The 14,852-nt window shown below is 64.7% G+C and overlaps 4 protein-coding genes across 4 annotated transcripts in view; 1 reads left to right on the top strand and 3 right to left on the bottom strand.

The window, feature by feature from the left end:
- The window catches only part of CHLRE_16g662951v5 (uncharacterized protein), an 18,741-nt gene extending 15,056 nt beyond the window's left edge, over positions 1 to 3,685 (bottom strand). Inside the window, exons 1-7 of the mRNA XM_043071021.1 lie at positions 3,618 to 3,685; positions 2,612 to 3,079; positions 2,147 to 2,305; positions 1,590 to 1,813; positions 1,325 to 1,358; positions 955 to 1,170; positions 308 to 414 (exon numbers count right to left, since the gene is read on the bottom strand). Of these exons, the coding sequence (XP_042915663.1) occupies positions 308 to 414; positions 955 to 1,170; positions 1,325 to 1,358; positions 1,590 to 1,813; positions 2,147 to 2,305; positions 2,612 to 3,079; positions 3,618 to 3,638 (1,229 nt within the window). The 5' untranslated portion in view covers positions 3,639 to 3,685. The remainder of the gene's footprint in view (positions 1 to 307; positions 415 to 954; positions 1,171 to 1,324; positions 1,359 to 1,589; positions 1,814 to 2,146; positions 2,306 to 2,611; positions 3,080 to 3,617) is intronic.
- Positions 3,686 to 3,733: 48 nt separating this feature from the next.
- On the bottom strand, positions 3,734 to 6,455 carry CHLRE_16g662950v5 (uncharacterized protein). Its single transcript, XM_043071020.1, has 3 exons — positions 5,881 to 6,455; positions 5,523 to 5,630; positions 3,734 to 5,225 (listed from the first exon to the last, which is right to left on the bottom strand). Exons 1-3 carry the CDS (start codon positions 6,223 to 6,225, stop codon positions 5,028 to 5,030), a joined length of 651 nt encoding a protein of 216 aa, XP_042915662.1. The 5' UTR covers positions 6,226 to 6,455; the 3' UTR covers positions 3,734 to 5,027.
- Positions 6,456 to 6,508: 53 nt separating this feature from the next.
- CHLRE_16g662902v5 (uncharacterized protein) lies at positions 6,509 to 13,185 on the bottom strand. Its single transcript, XM_043071019.1, has 10 exons — positions 13,042 to 13,185; positions 12,815 to 12,960; positions 12,518 to 12,657; positions 11,672 to 12,004; positions 11,373 to 11,432; positions 11,000 to 11,044; positions 10,500 to 10,574; positions 9,819 to 9,947; positions 8,997 to 9,165; positions 6,509 to 8,734 (listed from the first exon to the last, which is right to left on the bottom strand). The coding sequence occupies exons 1-10, from the start codon at positions 13,101 to 13,103 to the stop codon at positions 8,196 to 8,198; spliced, it is 1,698 nt and encodes a 565-aa protein (XP_042915661.1). The 5' UTR covers positions 13,104 to 13,185; the 3' UTR covers positions 6,509 to 8,195.
- A 140-nt stretch (positions 13,186 to 13,325) lies between these two features.
- Positions 13,326 to 14,852, top strand: CHLRE_16g662852v5 (uncharacterized protein). Its single transcript, XM_043071018.1, has 4 exons — positions 13,326 to 13,612; positions 14,005 to 14,076; positions 14,505 to 14,623; positions 14,827 to 14,852. The coding sequence occupies exons 1-4, from the start codon at positions 13,586 to 13,588 to the stop codon at positions 14,846 to 14,848; spliced, it is 240 nt and encodes a 79-aa protein (XP_042915660.1). The 5' UTR covers positions 13,326 to 13,585; the 3' UTR covers positions 14,849 to 14,852.

The raw sequence follows: 14,852 nt of genomic DNA, 5'->3' as shown, positions 1-14,852 counted from the left end.
CCCACCCACCCACCCACCCACCCACCCACCCACCCACCCACACCCACCCACCCACCCCCTCCACACCCACACACCCACCCACCCACACACACACACACACCCTCCACACCCACACCCACACCCCACACCCCACACCCCCTCCACACCCACACCTACACCCACACCCACACCCACCCACCCAGCCACCCAGCCACCCACATGCAAGCCACGCACCCATCCACCCACCCACACCCATCCACACCCACCCACCCATGCACCCTCCCCCACACCCACACCCACCACACACCCACACACGCGCGCCCCGCACCAGGTCTCGCAGCTGAGCCACTGGCGCAGTGGCTCGCCGCGGCCGTGTCGCGCCATGCGCTCCGCCAGCGTCCAGGCGCGGGAGAAGTAGTCGCGGCCCGCCACCACCTGGTGGTGCGGACGTGTCAGTGTCAGGGGGCGTGTCAGGGGGCGTGTCAGGGTGCGGGGCGGGGTGCGTGCCAGGGGGCGTGCCAGGGGGCGGGGAGGGGTGGAGTGTGCCTGGCTGGGTGCGGCGAAGCGAGGGTGCATTCCCGGTGTGTGCCCGGACTGACTGATCCTGGCCCGAGCGGGAATCTGTGTTCATACGTTCCGGACCCGAGCCCAGCCCCCAGCCCCCATCCAGGCAGCCAGCAGCGGCGGCAGCACAACACACGGCGCAACACAGCACCGGCCATGAGGTCGACGGGTGGCTGCGGGGGGCCGGCGGCCTCGCCCTTCCATCTACCTCTGCCCCGAACCCGCCCCCCTCGAAGTAGCCCTACTTGGAGCCCCCTTGGATGTCAATCATAATTTGGGAATGGAAGACACCACCCTCCTGTCGCATCGCCCAGCCACCAACCCCTGGCGGGGGTTTCCTTGGGGTTGGACTGAACTACCCCCCGCCCAAGCACCACCACCACTGCCGCCTTCGCCACCGCCACATATCACCTCTCTCTGCAGGATGTTTGACAGCGCGGTGGTGGCCTGGGCACAGTGCGGCTGGCCCTCCTCGGCGCGGCGCCGCAGCGTGCGCACCGCCTTGGCCAGCAGCACCCGCACCACCGCGGCGCTGTTCTCGGGCAGCTCCTCAAAGGCCACGTAGGAGGGCAGCACCACCATGGAGCGGGCGCGAGCGTAGAACAGCTTGGAGCGCATGACCTCCGTCTGGGCAGTTGGGGAGGAAGGAGCAGTTGAGTAGTTGAGCAGTTGTACAAATGGGCACCGGAGGAATGGAGCATGGGTGGCGGCAGCGGGGATCGGGGTAGTAGCGTGTTGCTTATCCCAGAATCATGGGGGAGGCAAGTGACTGGCTGCTCACCATGGGTGATGACTTGTACTGCGGCACACAGCTCCTGTGAGCGGGGCGGGCAGTGGGGCGGGTAGTGGGGCGGGGTCGCGGGCTCTGTCGGTGAGGCCACGTTGAGCTGGGACGGAGCCGGTGCCATTGCCGGTGCCATTGCCGGTGCCAGTGCTGGAGCCGGAGCCGGGCCATGACTGCTCTATGGACTCGATCTGTTACCCCCCACAAAGCCGCTTGCCCACGTATTCGCCGCCCTCCCGCACGCACCCACCCATCCACCCACCAGTCGATCCACACCAGGCTGAATCCGGCGGCGCTGAGGCGGTGCAGCAGCAGCCGCAGCTCCGTGAACTGCACCACCGTCATTGGACTGAAGCCGGGCCGGTACACGGTGGGCTTGGGCATGCCCCAGCGCCAGCTCAGCACCGCCGTCTGCGCCCACTGCTCCTCCCGGACCTCGGTGTAGGGCACTGTGATGGCGTCCGCCTCCTCCACCTCCTCAAACACCTGGGCAGGTACATGGGCAGGGGTAGTTTGGGCCGGGTCCGGTTTGATCTGGCACTCCCCCTTCCCGAGGGCGGGGTGTGTTGGCGGTGGGGCAGAGGGCAGCGCCGTGCGATGCGGTGGTTGCGCATAACCCAAACGACGGACAACACCATTCAGCAGCCCCAAACGCCGCTTACCCAGTAACCACACCCAAGCACTCGGTACTCCCAAAGCCGTCAAACATGGAGATCGCAGCCCTGCTGTGCCCCTTCTCTATCGTCCGGCTTAGCGCCTCTCACCACAGACGCCCTGATGTGCCCTCATCCGCCTTCCTGCACACGTCCACGCACGCACCTTGATGCCGGTCTTCCAGCCGCGCAGCACCGCGTCGATGTGCAGCAGCCGCATGGGCGCGGCGCGTATCACCAGGGGCAGCTGGTCCGACAGCTCCAGCACGAACTCCTGCAGCTCGCCCAGGGACCGGTTGGCGGGCGGGAAGGACATCACCAGCTCCTGCGCGTGCGCACACACACATGGTGGGGCGGGCGGCAGGCAGGGTGGGGCCAGGCGGGGCGGGTCGGGTACGGCCAGGACAGAGGTACGTAGAGGGCTGCAGGGCGGCATTCAGCGGCCGGGAGTGCTAGTCTGGTATGTCACAGCACACTGCACGTTGAGGGCGCGGCGTCTTGGGGCAGGAAAGTGCAACTCTTTGTTCGAGATAAACCAAGCAAGTTTCACTAGCAGCGCGCCACCGTCCTCAGCCTGATTTCCCTCCCCAGTCCCCACCCCTCCCCACCCTGCCTCCCCACCGCCACGCACCGTGTCCACGTCCAGTGCCTTTGCTGCCTCCTCCGCAAGCAGCCACCGCTCCTCCTCCTCCTTGCGTTTGCGCTCCGCCTCCTCCTCCTCGGCTTTGCGCCGTGCCGCTTCCTCCTCCTCGGCCTTCTTTCGTGCCGCCGCCTCCTCCTCCTCCTTCCGCCTTGCCTCCGCCTCGGCAGCCCTCCGCTCCGCCTCCTCCACTGCCTTTCTCTTCGCCTCTGCCTCCTCTTCCGCCTTTCGCTTCGCTGCAGCCGCCGCCTCTACACGCTTCTGCTCCTCTTCCTTGAGCTTTCTCTCGGCCTCAAGCTTCTGCCGCTCCGCCTCTGCGCGCTTTCGCTCTTGCTCGAGCTCAGCGCGAGCTTCTTCAAGCTGCTTTTTCGCCTGCTCATGCTGCTGCTTCTCCAGCGCCAGCTGTTGGCGCTTGGCCTCCAGTGCCGCTTCATCTTCGGGCGGCAGAGCCTCGCGCCCCTGTCAGACAGGGAAGAAGATGGACAGTCACGAAGCCGGCGGGGTCAGCTAGTCACACAGTCACGTGGAGCAGCAAGCGTGTAAGTACCCTCAAAGCCCCCCATCTCTCTTACAGCCCTGAAGCCCACAGGCGACAGCTTATTACGCCCCCTGCAGTCCTGGCCGGGTCATTGGGCAAACACACGCCCTCAACAGCCCTTTGAAGCCAGCCGGGCCTGCGCGCACCCCGCGCCCCCTTACACCCCCTTCACAAGTCCCGCCTTCGTATGACGCCACTGTTCTCTTACGATACAACAATAACAACCCCAAGCTCGGCGCCTAGCGCGCTTGAGTAACCTAATGCTAGCTGAACTCGATGAGTCGGCTAACCACTCGTTGACCGTAGCTTAAGCCCGATGTAAAATGGCAGTAGAACTGGAAAGTTAAAGCTGTTTATCCGGCGACAGATTATGCAGTCGCAGGAAACGCGAATTCTCTTTCATGTGCCCTGCACTTCGACCTAGTCAGCGTTAATCGCCCCTCACAGTTTTGTGCTTACCGTGCTCGCTCCGCAGCCCATTGCCTCCCCTGACTGCGCACTCCTTGGCTATGAAATGCCGCTCACATTAACATTTTGCTTTTTGCGCAAGGCTGCGCGCATAGTATTGGTGGTGAAGAATATACCTTTCCGGGGGTTATTTGCTCTGCACGGCTTGAGGCTCCCACGCCCAGCTGGGCCGAAAACCGCCGGGCCTGAAACCGCAGCGTACCATGCGGGGCCCATGCATGCAGTCTCACGCAGAGAGCCCCGTGGCTTTCAAGATCTGTCACTTTACCCACCAACCACTTTTGCACTTAGAAAGGCACACGCCGTAGATTATAGTGTCAAGAGCCTGTCCCGGTGCAGCACCGACACAGCGGGTCATAGCCGCCACAGCCCACATCTACACGTGTCTGCTTCCCTGCGTGCACGATTGTCACTTCCATCACATCGCTGTTAGTATGTCCAGACATTGGAATGGTGACACCCCACCTTTGCATAATCCTCGATAGCACATCCGCATATGCGCGGCACAGGCCACACAAAAATCGGCACACGGGCCCACAGCAGCCACGCAACGTGTGCTTATGTAACCCGCTGCAGCCGGGGACTGCCTTGGCATACGGGCATCAACCCTTCGATCCGCCATAACTACCCATGCCAGGGCACAGTCCCTGCACGCACCAGGTCACAGCCTGCCGCTGCCATCAGGCGCACTCTGGGCTCGCAGGCCGAAGCGTTTGGATACATCCGAGAACCCTGGCGGGAAACTAGCAACTCCCCTGCCCCCCCCCCCCCACACACACACACTGCCGCTGCCGCTGCTGCTGCTGCTGCTGCTGCTGCTCCTACAGCAGCGAAACGCCTCACAGCTGCTGCAATGTGAGCTGGCGAATGCAATGGTACGCCCGTCAAGCATGACGCGGGGTGGTGCGGCGTGGCGTGGCATGGAGTTTGCGACCCAGCGGCTGACGACGACAGACGCCGATGTGACGAGTGGCGACTGGAGGGGCGCCAGGAGGCTTCTCCATGACTTGAGAGGCGCGGTGGCTGCCGCCTCCCCCCCCCCGTGGCTGCCCGTGTCGGTTGTGGAGGGATCCCGGGAGCTCCAGAGGGCATGCCTGGTGTGGAACTGGTGGAGGGCTGCTGCTGCGGGCGGCGCTGAGGCAGGGCGGCACCGGGACCGTAGCGCTGGCCGAGGCAGTGGCCCTGCGCGGCCATCGCTACGCGCTGAGGCACTGGCGGCGGCCGTGAGGACGGATGGCAGAGGGCACGGGAATCCCTGCTGCCACTTGCTGCTCAAACTCTTTCGCCGGCTCCTGCTCCTGCTCCTGCTGCTCCAGCTCCTCGCCCGCCGCTCCTCCTATTCCTGCTGCTGGGCGCCATTCACTGCTCATGTAGTCCTGTCCTCTCCTCCCCCTCCCAGCCTCACCGCCAGCTGCCCGGCGGGAAGGCCGCCGCCAGCTGCTGCTGAGCCTCCGCCAGGTCCATGCCGAAGAAGTTTGACTTCTCGGTCACCAGGTACGCCTGCCACTCGTCCTCATGCACACACGGGTCGTATTTGAGCCGCGTCAGGAAGGCGCACACGGACTCGCGCTGCTGCGGCGTCAGCGCGCCCTCCCACACCTGCGGTGAGAGGGAGTGGGTACAAGCGGCGGCGAGCGGCAGAGGCAGGGAGGCAAGGTTTGGTGCGGTGAGGCGGAGGCTGGAAGCGAGACCGCCGTCAACACGGCTGGGTGGCGCGGGAAGCAAATGGGTATCGGCGCCGGCGGGAGGCAGCGAGTTGTTGGTGTCGAGTTGGCGTGCTGGCAATGTTAGCTGCCCTCGCCGCCCGAGTGCCCCTGCCCTCCACATCCACTAGGCGCCCAGTCCCGGCCCAGTAACCCCCACGTGTCCAGCACCCAGCACGTCCTTGGCCCGCACCTGCGCCACGGTGGTGCGGTAGGGCGGGTCCAAGTAGTAGCGTGCGTGGCACATCTCGTGCCGGATGGAGTGCGCGTCGCCGTCCAGCGTGGCGATCACGTAGCGCACCTGCGCGCGCGGCGGCGGGGGCGGGCGTATGCCAGCGTGTAGAGGAGGCAGCTATGGGGTCAGAATATGTGTGCCGTCGTGGGGCAGACCCCTTGACTGCTGCGCAAATAGGCATGCGCATGGTGTGTCGTCCGCCGGGTGCACTGCCGCGCCCACGGCATGACAGGCGCGGACCCCACCGCTAGCTGCGCCACACCGTTAGCTGCGCCACGCCCCGAGGCAGCTGCCACACGGCCCTCCACCCCCTCACCGTCTTGGGCAGCCCGCAGGTCTTCCTCAGGTTCTGATGTTCGCGGTCCTTGTCAGACAGCGCGAAGTTGTGTCCGAGCCGGTTGGCAATGACGCCCTCCATGGCGTTGCTGATGGGGTCCAGCAGCGCATTCATGCCGTCGCGCGTGCGGAAGCGCATCAGTGCCACACAGCCCTCACGAATCTCTAACGAGTAGGCTCCCACGCCGCTGCCGCCGGTGATGATGCCGGAGGAAGAGGCGCCGGCGCCGTTGGCGGCAGCAGGCCCGCTGCCGCTGGCGCCCTTCTTGCCGCCCGCGGCGTCGGCGCCCTTGCCTCCACCGCCGCCCTTGCCGTGCTTGGCCATACCGGGGGGGTCCGGCGTATCGGTTTCGCTCACCAATGCCTTTGGAATGCGCTGGGGAAAAGCAGGGCGCTGTGAGCTTTGGCGGCCGGCCGCAACACTGTGTGTTCGGACAAGTCCTTCTACGCGACAGCAACAATGAAACGACTTGGTCGTGTGATATATTCTGCTAATGTTGAATGATTTGGCTTTTGGTTAGAGCGCTATTAGCTGAGAATGTCCGCAGCTATTCCGGTTCGGTCACGAGAAGAAGTAGAAGCCCTGGACAGAAGCTTGCTCGTTCGATAGATAGCTGCCATTACATATCACAAGACGGAATTCATTGATAAGGCGCGCAGAAGTTTGCAGTGCGCACACGTACCCGACGCGTCTTCCATCGACCCTCTGGCCCCTCGAGTGAGCTCCCCAAACTGCAACATCATGCTGCCTTTACATTCCCAGAACCAGTACTCTACAGCCTTGCATATATGATTCACCTGTTGCAGGCACTACCCTCGGCTCAACACAACAAACCGTCCAGAGGGGCACGCAGCCGTTGCCCTCCTTTCACGGAGTCGCCATGAAATCCAGCGTGCACATGTAAGTCGCATCCCTTATGACAGCGCTATAGAGCATTATGGCGACGTGACGCGGCATGCAGCCTGCTGCTGCGGAGCGTATCACTGGTTTTGCTGTACTGCCTCGGGTAGTCCGTGCTTCCCGCCTTCAACGTCACATCCTGCAGACTTGACTTCACACTGTCTGCACTTATCCGCATCAGCATAATGTACAACGCCGGCGCTGCAGGTGCCAATCTGGAGCCTGCCAACCCCGGCTACGCCAAGGCTACACGCCCGTGGCATACTCGGGCACACGTTGCGTTCACCCGCCCCGCACAACAAACGTGGCGGGCCTTTACCCCGCGTGCCCAGAGGGTCCGACATTGCCTCACTTCTTCTTCTGAGCCTTCTCGTCCACCTCTAGGGGTGGTAGCCACTTCCAGGGGTTGCGGTTGAAGAAGGGCCAGTCCGGGATGCTGACTAGCAGCGCCAGCACCAGCCCGACGCCGTTGATCTTGACCATTAGCAAGAAGTCCTTCGTGGCATAGCCCGCGATGAAGCTGATAACCGCGGCAATAAGGATAATCACCATGAGCGCATTCTCGGCGTGTTTTTGCCCTATGAAATCCATTGTTGTTCCAGGTTACAAGTTGCACTGCAAGAAAGCCTCGGAATCCAGAACTTAGCACAGTTGAAGTGTACAAAGCAGCAGATTGTCGCACGCTGCTCCAACAGTCCAAGAAAGTTGCTAGAGTTTGCAGTTTGAGCTTGTAGCGAGTTAGGTTGTAGGCATCGATGTGTGCAGACGATCGGGGGAGCTAGACCGTGCAGACCTGCGAAGACCATTGCAGTGCGAAGCCGTGTCCGGAGCCTCCCCCAGCTCCCACCGGCCCACCAGAGCGACTCCAGTGAATCTGGCTGATCCCGCGCCTACCCTCTTGCTAACCTCTGCTACTTTCTGATCCTTATCCAGACTTTGCAAAAACGTGCAGCAATTTGGAATCGCGCCATACCACGGGTAAAGCGCCTCCTCATACCAAAGCTGCTGCCCTGCGACACACACACCATTTGGCCACGGCACCACCAGCTCACGTACATGACCTGCAGTCTACTAGGTGCCATGGACCCCACAATTGGGGCTTGAATGCACATGTATCTACAATGCACCCACCCCGTTTCCTTCAGAAGCGGGAATGCAAGTGCTGGGATGGGGGCATGGGGCGGTGTGCTAGGCTGCCAGCGCGCTGCCACCGCCCAGCTTTCTTAATGCCCTTCCCCACCACGATCGCCACTATCGACAGCTCCCCTGTCGCCTCCTCCTCCTCCTCCTTCGCCTGCTCCTCTTCCGCCTCCCACTTCGCCTCCCTGCCCTCCCACCACCCCCCACCCCACACACACACTCGTCGCCCCCCACCCCCCACCAACCACCTCCCACTACCGCTCCTTGCCAAACACCTCGCGGCTGAGGAAGTAGTCGTCGCGGGCGTAGTACTCGGTGAGCAGCCGGTACACGTAGCTGGGCATGCGGCCGCCCATGTCTGTGATGAATAGGCTGATCAGGTGCGGTGGCACGTAGTCAAACAGCGGCGTGGGCACGTGCAAGTTACCAGGCAGCGGGTCCCAGCGAGGCGGCCCGCCCACGGTGGGGAAGGGCGCGCCGGAGCCGGCGCCGCCGGCGCCGCCAGCGGCGGCGGCGGCGACCGCCGCCGCCGCGGAATAGCTGGAGGAGAAGGCGCCTGCGCCGCCCGCGAGCGCGAGGCTGATGCCAGAAGCGCTGGAGGAGGAGGCGGCCGCGGGGCCGTCGGAGGAGTTGCCGGCAGAGGGGCCAGAGCTGGAGGACCCGGCGGCGCCGCCGGCGGCGCCGTCCCGGTCCGAGGGCGCTGTGGCTGCCGCGGCTGCTGCCAGCTGCTGCTGCTGCGCAAAGGCCTCCGCCACCACGTCGAAGTCGATCACGTCGCCCGGGCCCTTGAACTCTGTGAGGAGGAGCGGCGTTAAGGGAGGTACTGGGTGAGTGCACCGTGTCAGCGGCCTGGTGCGACCCAGCCCCAGCCCTGCTCCGAGCTCGAGCACATGCTCTGCAAGCCCCTGCAGCGCCGTCCGCTCTCCACGTATATCCCAACCCCACACCCTGGCTATCTTGGGCTGGGCATGGCCTCACTCCTCCTTTGCGCGACCTCCCCGCCTCCCCTCCCCTCCCCGCCTCTACACGCCACCCCTCCCCACCCCTCGCCTCACCGTTGTAGAGCAGCTCGGGGTCAGTGGGGAAGAGCGGGCTGAGCTTGTGCAGCCCCACCAGCACCACGAAGGGGATGGAGTGCCGCCGCGCCGCCAGCGCCACCATGTGCAGACCCACCGGCGCCACCACGCCGCCGTTGGCCAGCACCGCGTGCGCGCCCACAAGCACCTGGCAGCAGGGGGCGGAACGCGGCGGCGTTGGAGTTGTGTGATGTGATGGATGGATTTGCGGCAGCAGGCTTGGCGGGCGGAGCGTGGGCGGAGATGGGGGCAGCGGCCGGGGCCAACGGCGGCTGGCGGGTGCGGCCGGTGCCCCTCCTGGCCCGCTGCCAGGGACCCGCGCACCCGTGCCCCTACTCCTGCCCCAGGCCCCTCCCTCCCGTGCCATGTGCCAGCCCACACCCCGGCGCAGGCAGGCACCGCAGCCCCTCGTGGGCCATGAATCCCATGATCCCCTCCGCCCATAGCCCCACCATCCCCATCCACCCCCAACCTCCGCTGCGCATGCCCCTCCCATCAGTATTATTGCTTGCAACTGTCGCCTCTGCCTGTGCTCCGCTAGTTTGGCTTGGTTTGGTAAAGTTTGCGCTGGTATCTACAGCCTCCCGCCCCCGCCCGGACGGCCGCTCATTTCTTAACGACTTCATCGTCTGCAGTCTTTAGTGCATCCTGTACCGCTTCTCCAAACATCCTTGCACCTCTCCTCCTCGCTCTATTGCATTGGGTTCGGTTTGGTTTGGGCTGGAATTTACAACCTCCCACCCCACCATGCCTGCTGTCTACTTCGCTACACTTCTCTGTGTCAATCCTTGCAAACCCCACCTTGTTGGCTCTCGCCATCATTGCGTACACGGCGCTGTCGGCGATGAGGGTGGTGGTGATGCCTGCGTCCGCCAGCTTGCGAGCCATCAGGTGGCCGTCGAAGCGCGGGGCGCCCTCAGCCACCACCACCTGCGCCGGCGGGAGCAGCAGCCGGGGTGTGCACCACAGGCGCGTGAGTGTACCGTATGTGTGGGGAGAGGGGGCCAGGATGGCCGGAGCCCGCATGAGACCCAGACACGATGAGACGCGCGGCCGGTGGCGCCGATAAGCCACTAACACGTCCAATGTTCCCATCAGGTGTACGAGAGCACATCATCAGCCAGCCTCGTCCCATCGCTATCGTGAGTCTTGTCTATGGGTGTTGGTTAGGTGCTGCTAGCCGTTGCCTGGGTATCGGGACGCAAGGTGTGGGCGGCAGACGTCGCCCGGCACTGCCCGGTCCTTCCGCTGACCTGGCACGCCGCACCCCACCCCATAAGCACCCGACAGCCGCCCCCAACAGCCTCTGCCCCCTTGCAGCGCCCCATCCGCCTACGGCCGCCCGCCCCTGCACACAGCTACCCTGACGCGGCCCACTGCCTGCTTGCCCATGCCGCATGCACGGCGTCGAGCCTGTCCCTCCCCCTGCACGTATCCAACACACCGCCGCCGCGCCAGTGCCCCACCCCACTGCGCCCCCACCTGGAACTCGCGCTTCTTGGAGGCCTCCTTCAGGAACAGGTAGGTGGTGTCGGACATGCCCATGGTCAGGATCACCTGGAGGGAAGGAGGGAAGGGGGGATTACATTCATGACTGGTTAAGGAAGTGGTAGACGGTAGACCATGGGGGGATTACATTCATGATTAGTTAAGGAAGTGGTAGTGGGGGAGGGGGCCGAGGGTAAGGAGTAACCGTGTGTAAGTGCCGGGCAGGCGGGAGACGGGAGGTAGGTGCTTGAGGAGGTTGTGGGGTGGTACATGGCAAGTCAGGCGATGGCCGCATGGGGCAGACCCAGACCCGCGCTCAGATTGCGTACTGGCAATGCGTATTCGTCCAGCATTCCCCACGCAGTTTGCCACATCAATGCCGAACGTTTCCCCCATTAAACCTCACACGTTTCCCCCCGCCACTCCCCGTTCGCCCGACCGCACACCCCCGGTGACGCCCCCGCCCCGCCAGGGCCCCTACGCTGCCGCCGCACCTCGTTTGCGTGGATGTGCTCCACACCCTGCAGCGTGATGCTGCCCTGCAGGTGGAGGCGAGGGGGAGGGGGAGATGACAACAGGACGAGGGCTCTTGGGAGGAGGCACGTAGAGGAGGCACGTATAAGAATGACGAGCGTGGCAGCGCGGTACCGCCCCACCGCCCAGCATAGTGCATCTGCCCACCGGTAAGCACCCTTGGGCGCCCACTGGCGTGTTTGCCTGGTCGCCCGCCCGCCCACTGAGTGCTCCCCCCTGCTGCCCCTATGCATGCGGCCCCCTGCCTCGTCTCTCCTGTCCACCCAGCCACACACGGCACACACACACGCCACACACACGCCACACACGCGAGCTGCCGCCTGTGCTGCCCACCTGGATGTGGTCCAGCTCGTCGATGAGCTCGTTGATGGACTCGATCACCTCGTGCTTGCCCTGGAGCCGTGCAGAGGGGGACAGGGAGGGGACGTTAGGTGGCAGTCAGCCGGACCAGCCACCGCGCGTGTGTCGGCCCGCGCCACCCGCCCCAGCGCCCACCAACCCTCCTCGCTACCACCGCCCCCACACAGTCCCGCCACGAGCACATACCCTCCCCCTACTGCAGCCCTCCCCGCCCCCGTCAGTCCTGCTGTGTGAGCCCCAGATGCCGACCACCCACCCATCCACCCACCCACCTTCCAGTTGGGCGGCGTCTTCTTGTTCTGCTTGCCCTGCGGCTTGCTGCTGGCGCCGCCCTGGCTCTCCAGCTCCGGGTCCCGCTCCGCACCGCCGCCGCCGTGCCCCCCTGCCCTCTCCCCCGGACCGCCCGCACCCCCCGCCGCCGCCGCCGCCCGCTCCATCAACTCGCTCCGCTCCGCCGGCGTGCCGACCTCGGCGATGGGCGTGAGTGCGGAGGGCACCGGCGCGAACAGCGCGGGGTCGATCCCCACGTCCAGCAGGTTGGACAGCGACAGGCCGCGCTGCATGACGCGCGAGGTGCTGTTGAGCGCCTTGGACAGCAGGCCGGTCTGCGGTTGAGCAGCCGCGGGTTGGGGCGGGAATGGGGGGTGGAGCGGGTAGGTGGGTGTGGTTGGGTGGGTGCAGAGAGGAGGGAGAGGGGGCGGAGCGGCGCATTGGATTTGAGGTGGTGGCGGTGGAGGTGGTGCCGGGCCCCTGCCCTCCCCCGCGACGCAGCGTCGCGCCGTGAGGCAGGTCACATGCCGAAGATGCCCGGGCCCGCCGAGAGCAACGTGCCGCGGGGGCCGCTACCCGTTCCTGCCCACGTTATCCATGTAGATCCATGAGGCCATGACGCGCCCCGGCAGAGCCAGTGCCGGCCCGCCATGCGGCGGCTCCCCAGCATCAGCACCAGCGCCAGGAACCCAGCACCCGCACCAGCGCCATTGCCAGGAACCCAGCACCAGCACCAGCGCCAGTGCCAGGGAACCCAGGACCAGCACCAGCGCCAATGCCAGGGAACCCAGGACCAGCTGCTGCCCACACCTGTGCCTCCCTCCGCCCCATCGCACCCCGCCCCGCACCTGGTTGCGCGCCGCCTCCGGCCCCTCCTGATTGGCGGGCTGCGTGAACGAGCCCGGCTTGGCCTCGTCATACTGCTCCTGCTTGGCCTCCTCACGGATAATGTGCAGCACGCGTCGCACCATGTTGCCAATGGCCAGCTCTGAAGCCGGAACCAGGGGGCGGGGAGAGCGGCGAGTTTGGGAAAGGGGGGAATTTCAGCGTGTCACAGACCTCCGGCCTCCGGCCTCCTAGGCGCAGCTAGGCCCCGCTGCTTCCCCGCGGCCGCCTCACGCTTTCCCGGAGCAGGTAACTCTCACCTACGGGCCGCGCGGTCTGCATCTTATAGCCCACGGTGCGTATCTCGTCGATTAGCGCCGCTGCCGTGCTGTGCCGCTTGTTTGTGACGATCAGGCGCAGGACATCCAGCGTTTTCTTTGCGCATGGCAAAGATCCCTCAATTTGCCTGCGCCACAGGAGCCAAGCTCAGGCTGCAGTGCGATGCAGAACGATGCGGCGCCGAACGCGCGTGTTTACGCAAACGCACCTGCGCCTGAAGACAGCGCAGCATTCCTCCAACAGCTCATCAATATCTTTTTTCTCAGACATCGCGGCAGTGCCCCACAGCGGGGGGCCAACTAAAAGAGAGGTCGCAAAACAGAACTCAGATAGGAACAAATGTTTGTGCTTTACTTTAAATATGTTGTGTCTGAATTGACTAACCTGCAATTCGGAAAGACAGTTTGCAGTGTGCATGGTGCCGGCCCTCCAAAGTCTTCCTCCCAGGGCCAGCTTGTTCGCACATGTCGGCTGCCTTTCGCGCATTACAGATCTAGCTGCAGCATTATTGAAGGCTGGCTGCACATAACCGCGTCTGAGACAGAACTTGTGCAGTGCCCCCCTTGATTTGGAGTTTCGGGTTTTGGCAATGCGACAATTGTATTAGCATAATTTACATTAGGCCGAGCCAACTTCAGTCAGCGGGGCTCGCGCTTCGCTCGATCGCCAGGACGCAGGGCGGCCTGCAGCCTCTCCGTTTTGCTGGGCGAGCCTGCTAGCCGTTTGGCGGCCGTAGGGCGCCCGCGGGAGAAATGGCGGACGTGTTCGGGTTGCCGGAGGTGCGTCCAGGAGGTCCTGAAGCTGCTCCCCAGGCACGGGGCGGTCACGTTAGGACCGTGCAGCAGCTCAGCCCGGACGAGAGCCGGTCGCAGCAGCAACAGCGCATGCATGCGGAGTTGAGGCTTCCTGACATGGCAGCCGTTTGCGGACTGTTGAGGGCGGAGGGCCAGGAGCGCTGAGGGATTTGGGGCGCAGGGCGCTGCTGCCCAGCACCGCTGAAGTACCGCCCACCGCACAACCGGTGCACCTCCTGCCATGGAGGCGTGCGTGTATGTGTATAGTCTGGGGGCGGGGTGAGACAGGAGGGTAAATCCGTCCATGTGACAGGGTGTACACCACTGCACCACACACCCACGGTTTGAGCCCGCAACCCCCACCCCGCACCCATCAGGCGGGCAACCGCGAGCGCGAGGCCCATGCGGCCAAGATGAAGGAGTTCGAGCTGCGGCGCAAGATCCGGCAGGCACGTGGGCTGTGGTGGGGTTGCTTGGTACTGCTGCTTGGTTTGGAGGGGGCGCGGGGGGCATGCGTATGGGCGGCAGGCTGGGAGGAGGCCGCACGGGAAGGCCGCGCTGGTGACGTAAGGGACGGGGTGATGTGGGCCAAACCTTTCGGTTTCGGGTGATGGGTGGCTGGCTGGTTGCAGCTGTGGCACGTGGTGATGCTGGGCGGTGGGAGCTGCGGGGGTGGGGTGGTGGGACACACGGCAGGTGGGCACCGCAACTGGCGGACGGCGTCGGGGATCGGGGTGGACGGGAATTACAGGAGCATAGGAGGGTAGCTGGTGCTACATCCCATGCTGCAAAGCTGCTTCTTCCTCTGCCCTCCCCTCCTGACGCCTCCCCCCCTGCCCCCGGCTGCTGCTACTGCTGCTGCACCGGCGCCACGCAGGTGGTGGTGCCCACGGATGACGGCAAGGTGCGGCAGCTGCTGCGGCAGCTGGCGGAGCCAGTCACGCTGTTCGGAGAGCGCGAGGTGAGCCGGAGCAGCGGCGGCGGCAGGCGGCGCGGGCGGGTATTGGGCGGTTGGGGGTGCTAGCCTCGCGAGTGACCGTGGTTAAGAAGCCAGGGCAACGTGTTAACTTCATGGCTTAGCGTGCGTCCACATATTTAGTCACATTGTGTACATTCCAGATCCCCTCACGCGCACGCACATATAATTATCCTTACACGCTCTCCCACTCACACAAACACACCCTCTCGCACGCGCGCAGATGGAGCGGCGCGAGCGTCTGAAGCG

This window comes from Chlamydomonas reinhardtii, chromosome 16, assembly GCF_000002595.2.
Source record: "Chlamydomonas reinhardtii strain CC-503 cw92 mt+ chromosome 16, whole genome shotgun sequence".
Lineage (NCBI taxonomy): Eukaryota > Viridiplantae > Chlorophyta > Chlorophyceae > Chlamydomonadales > Chlamydomonadaceae > Chlamydomonas > Chlamydomonas reinhardtii.
This window is presented reverse-complemented; position numbering and strand designations above follow the sequence as displayed.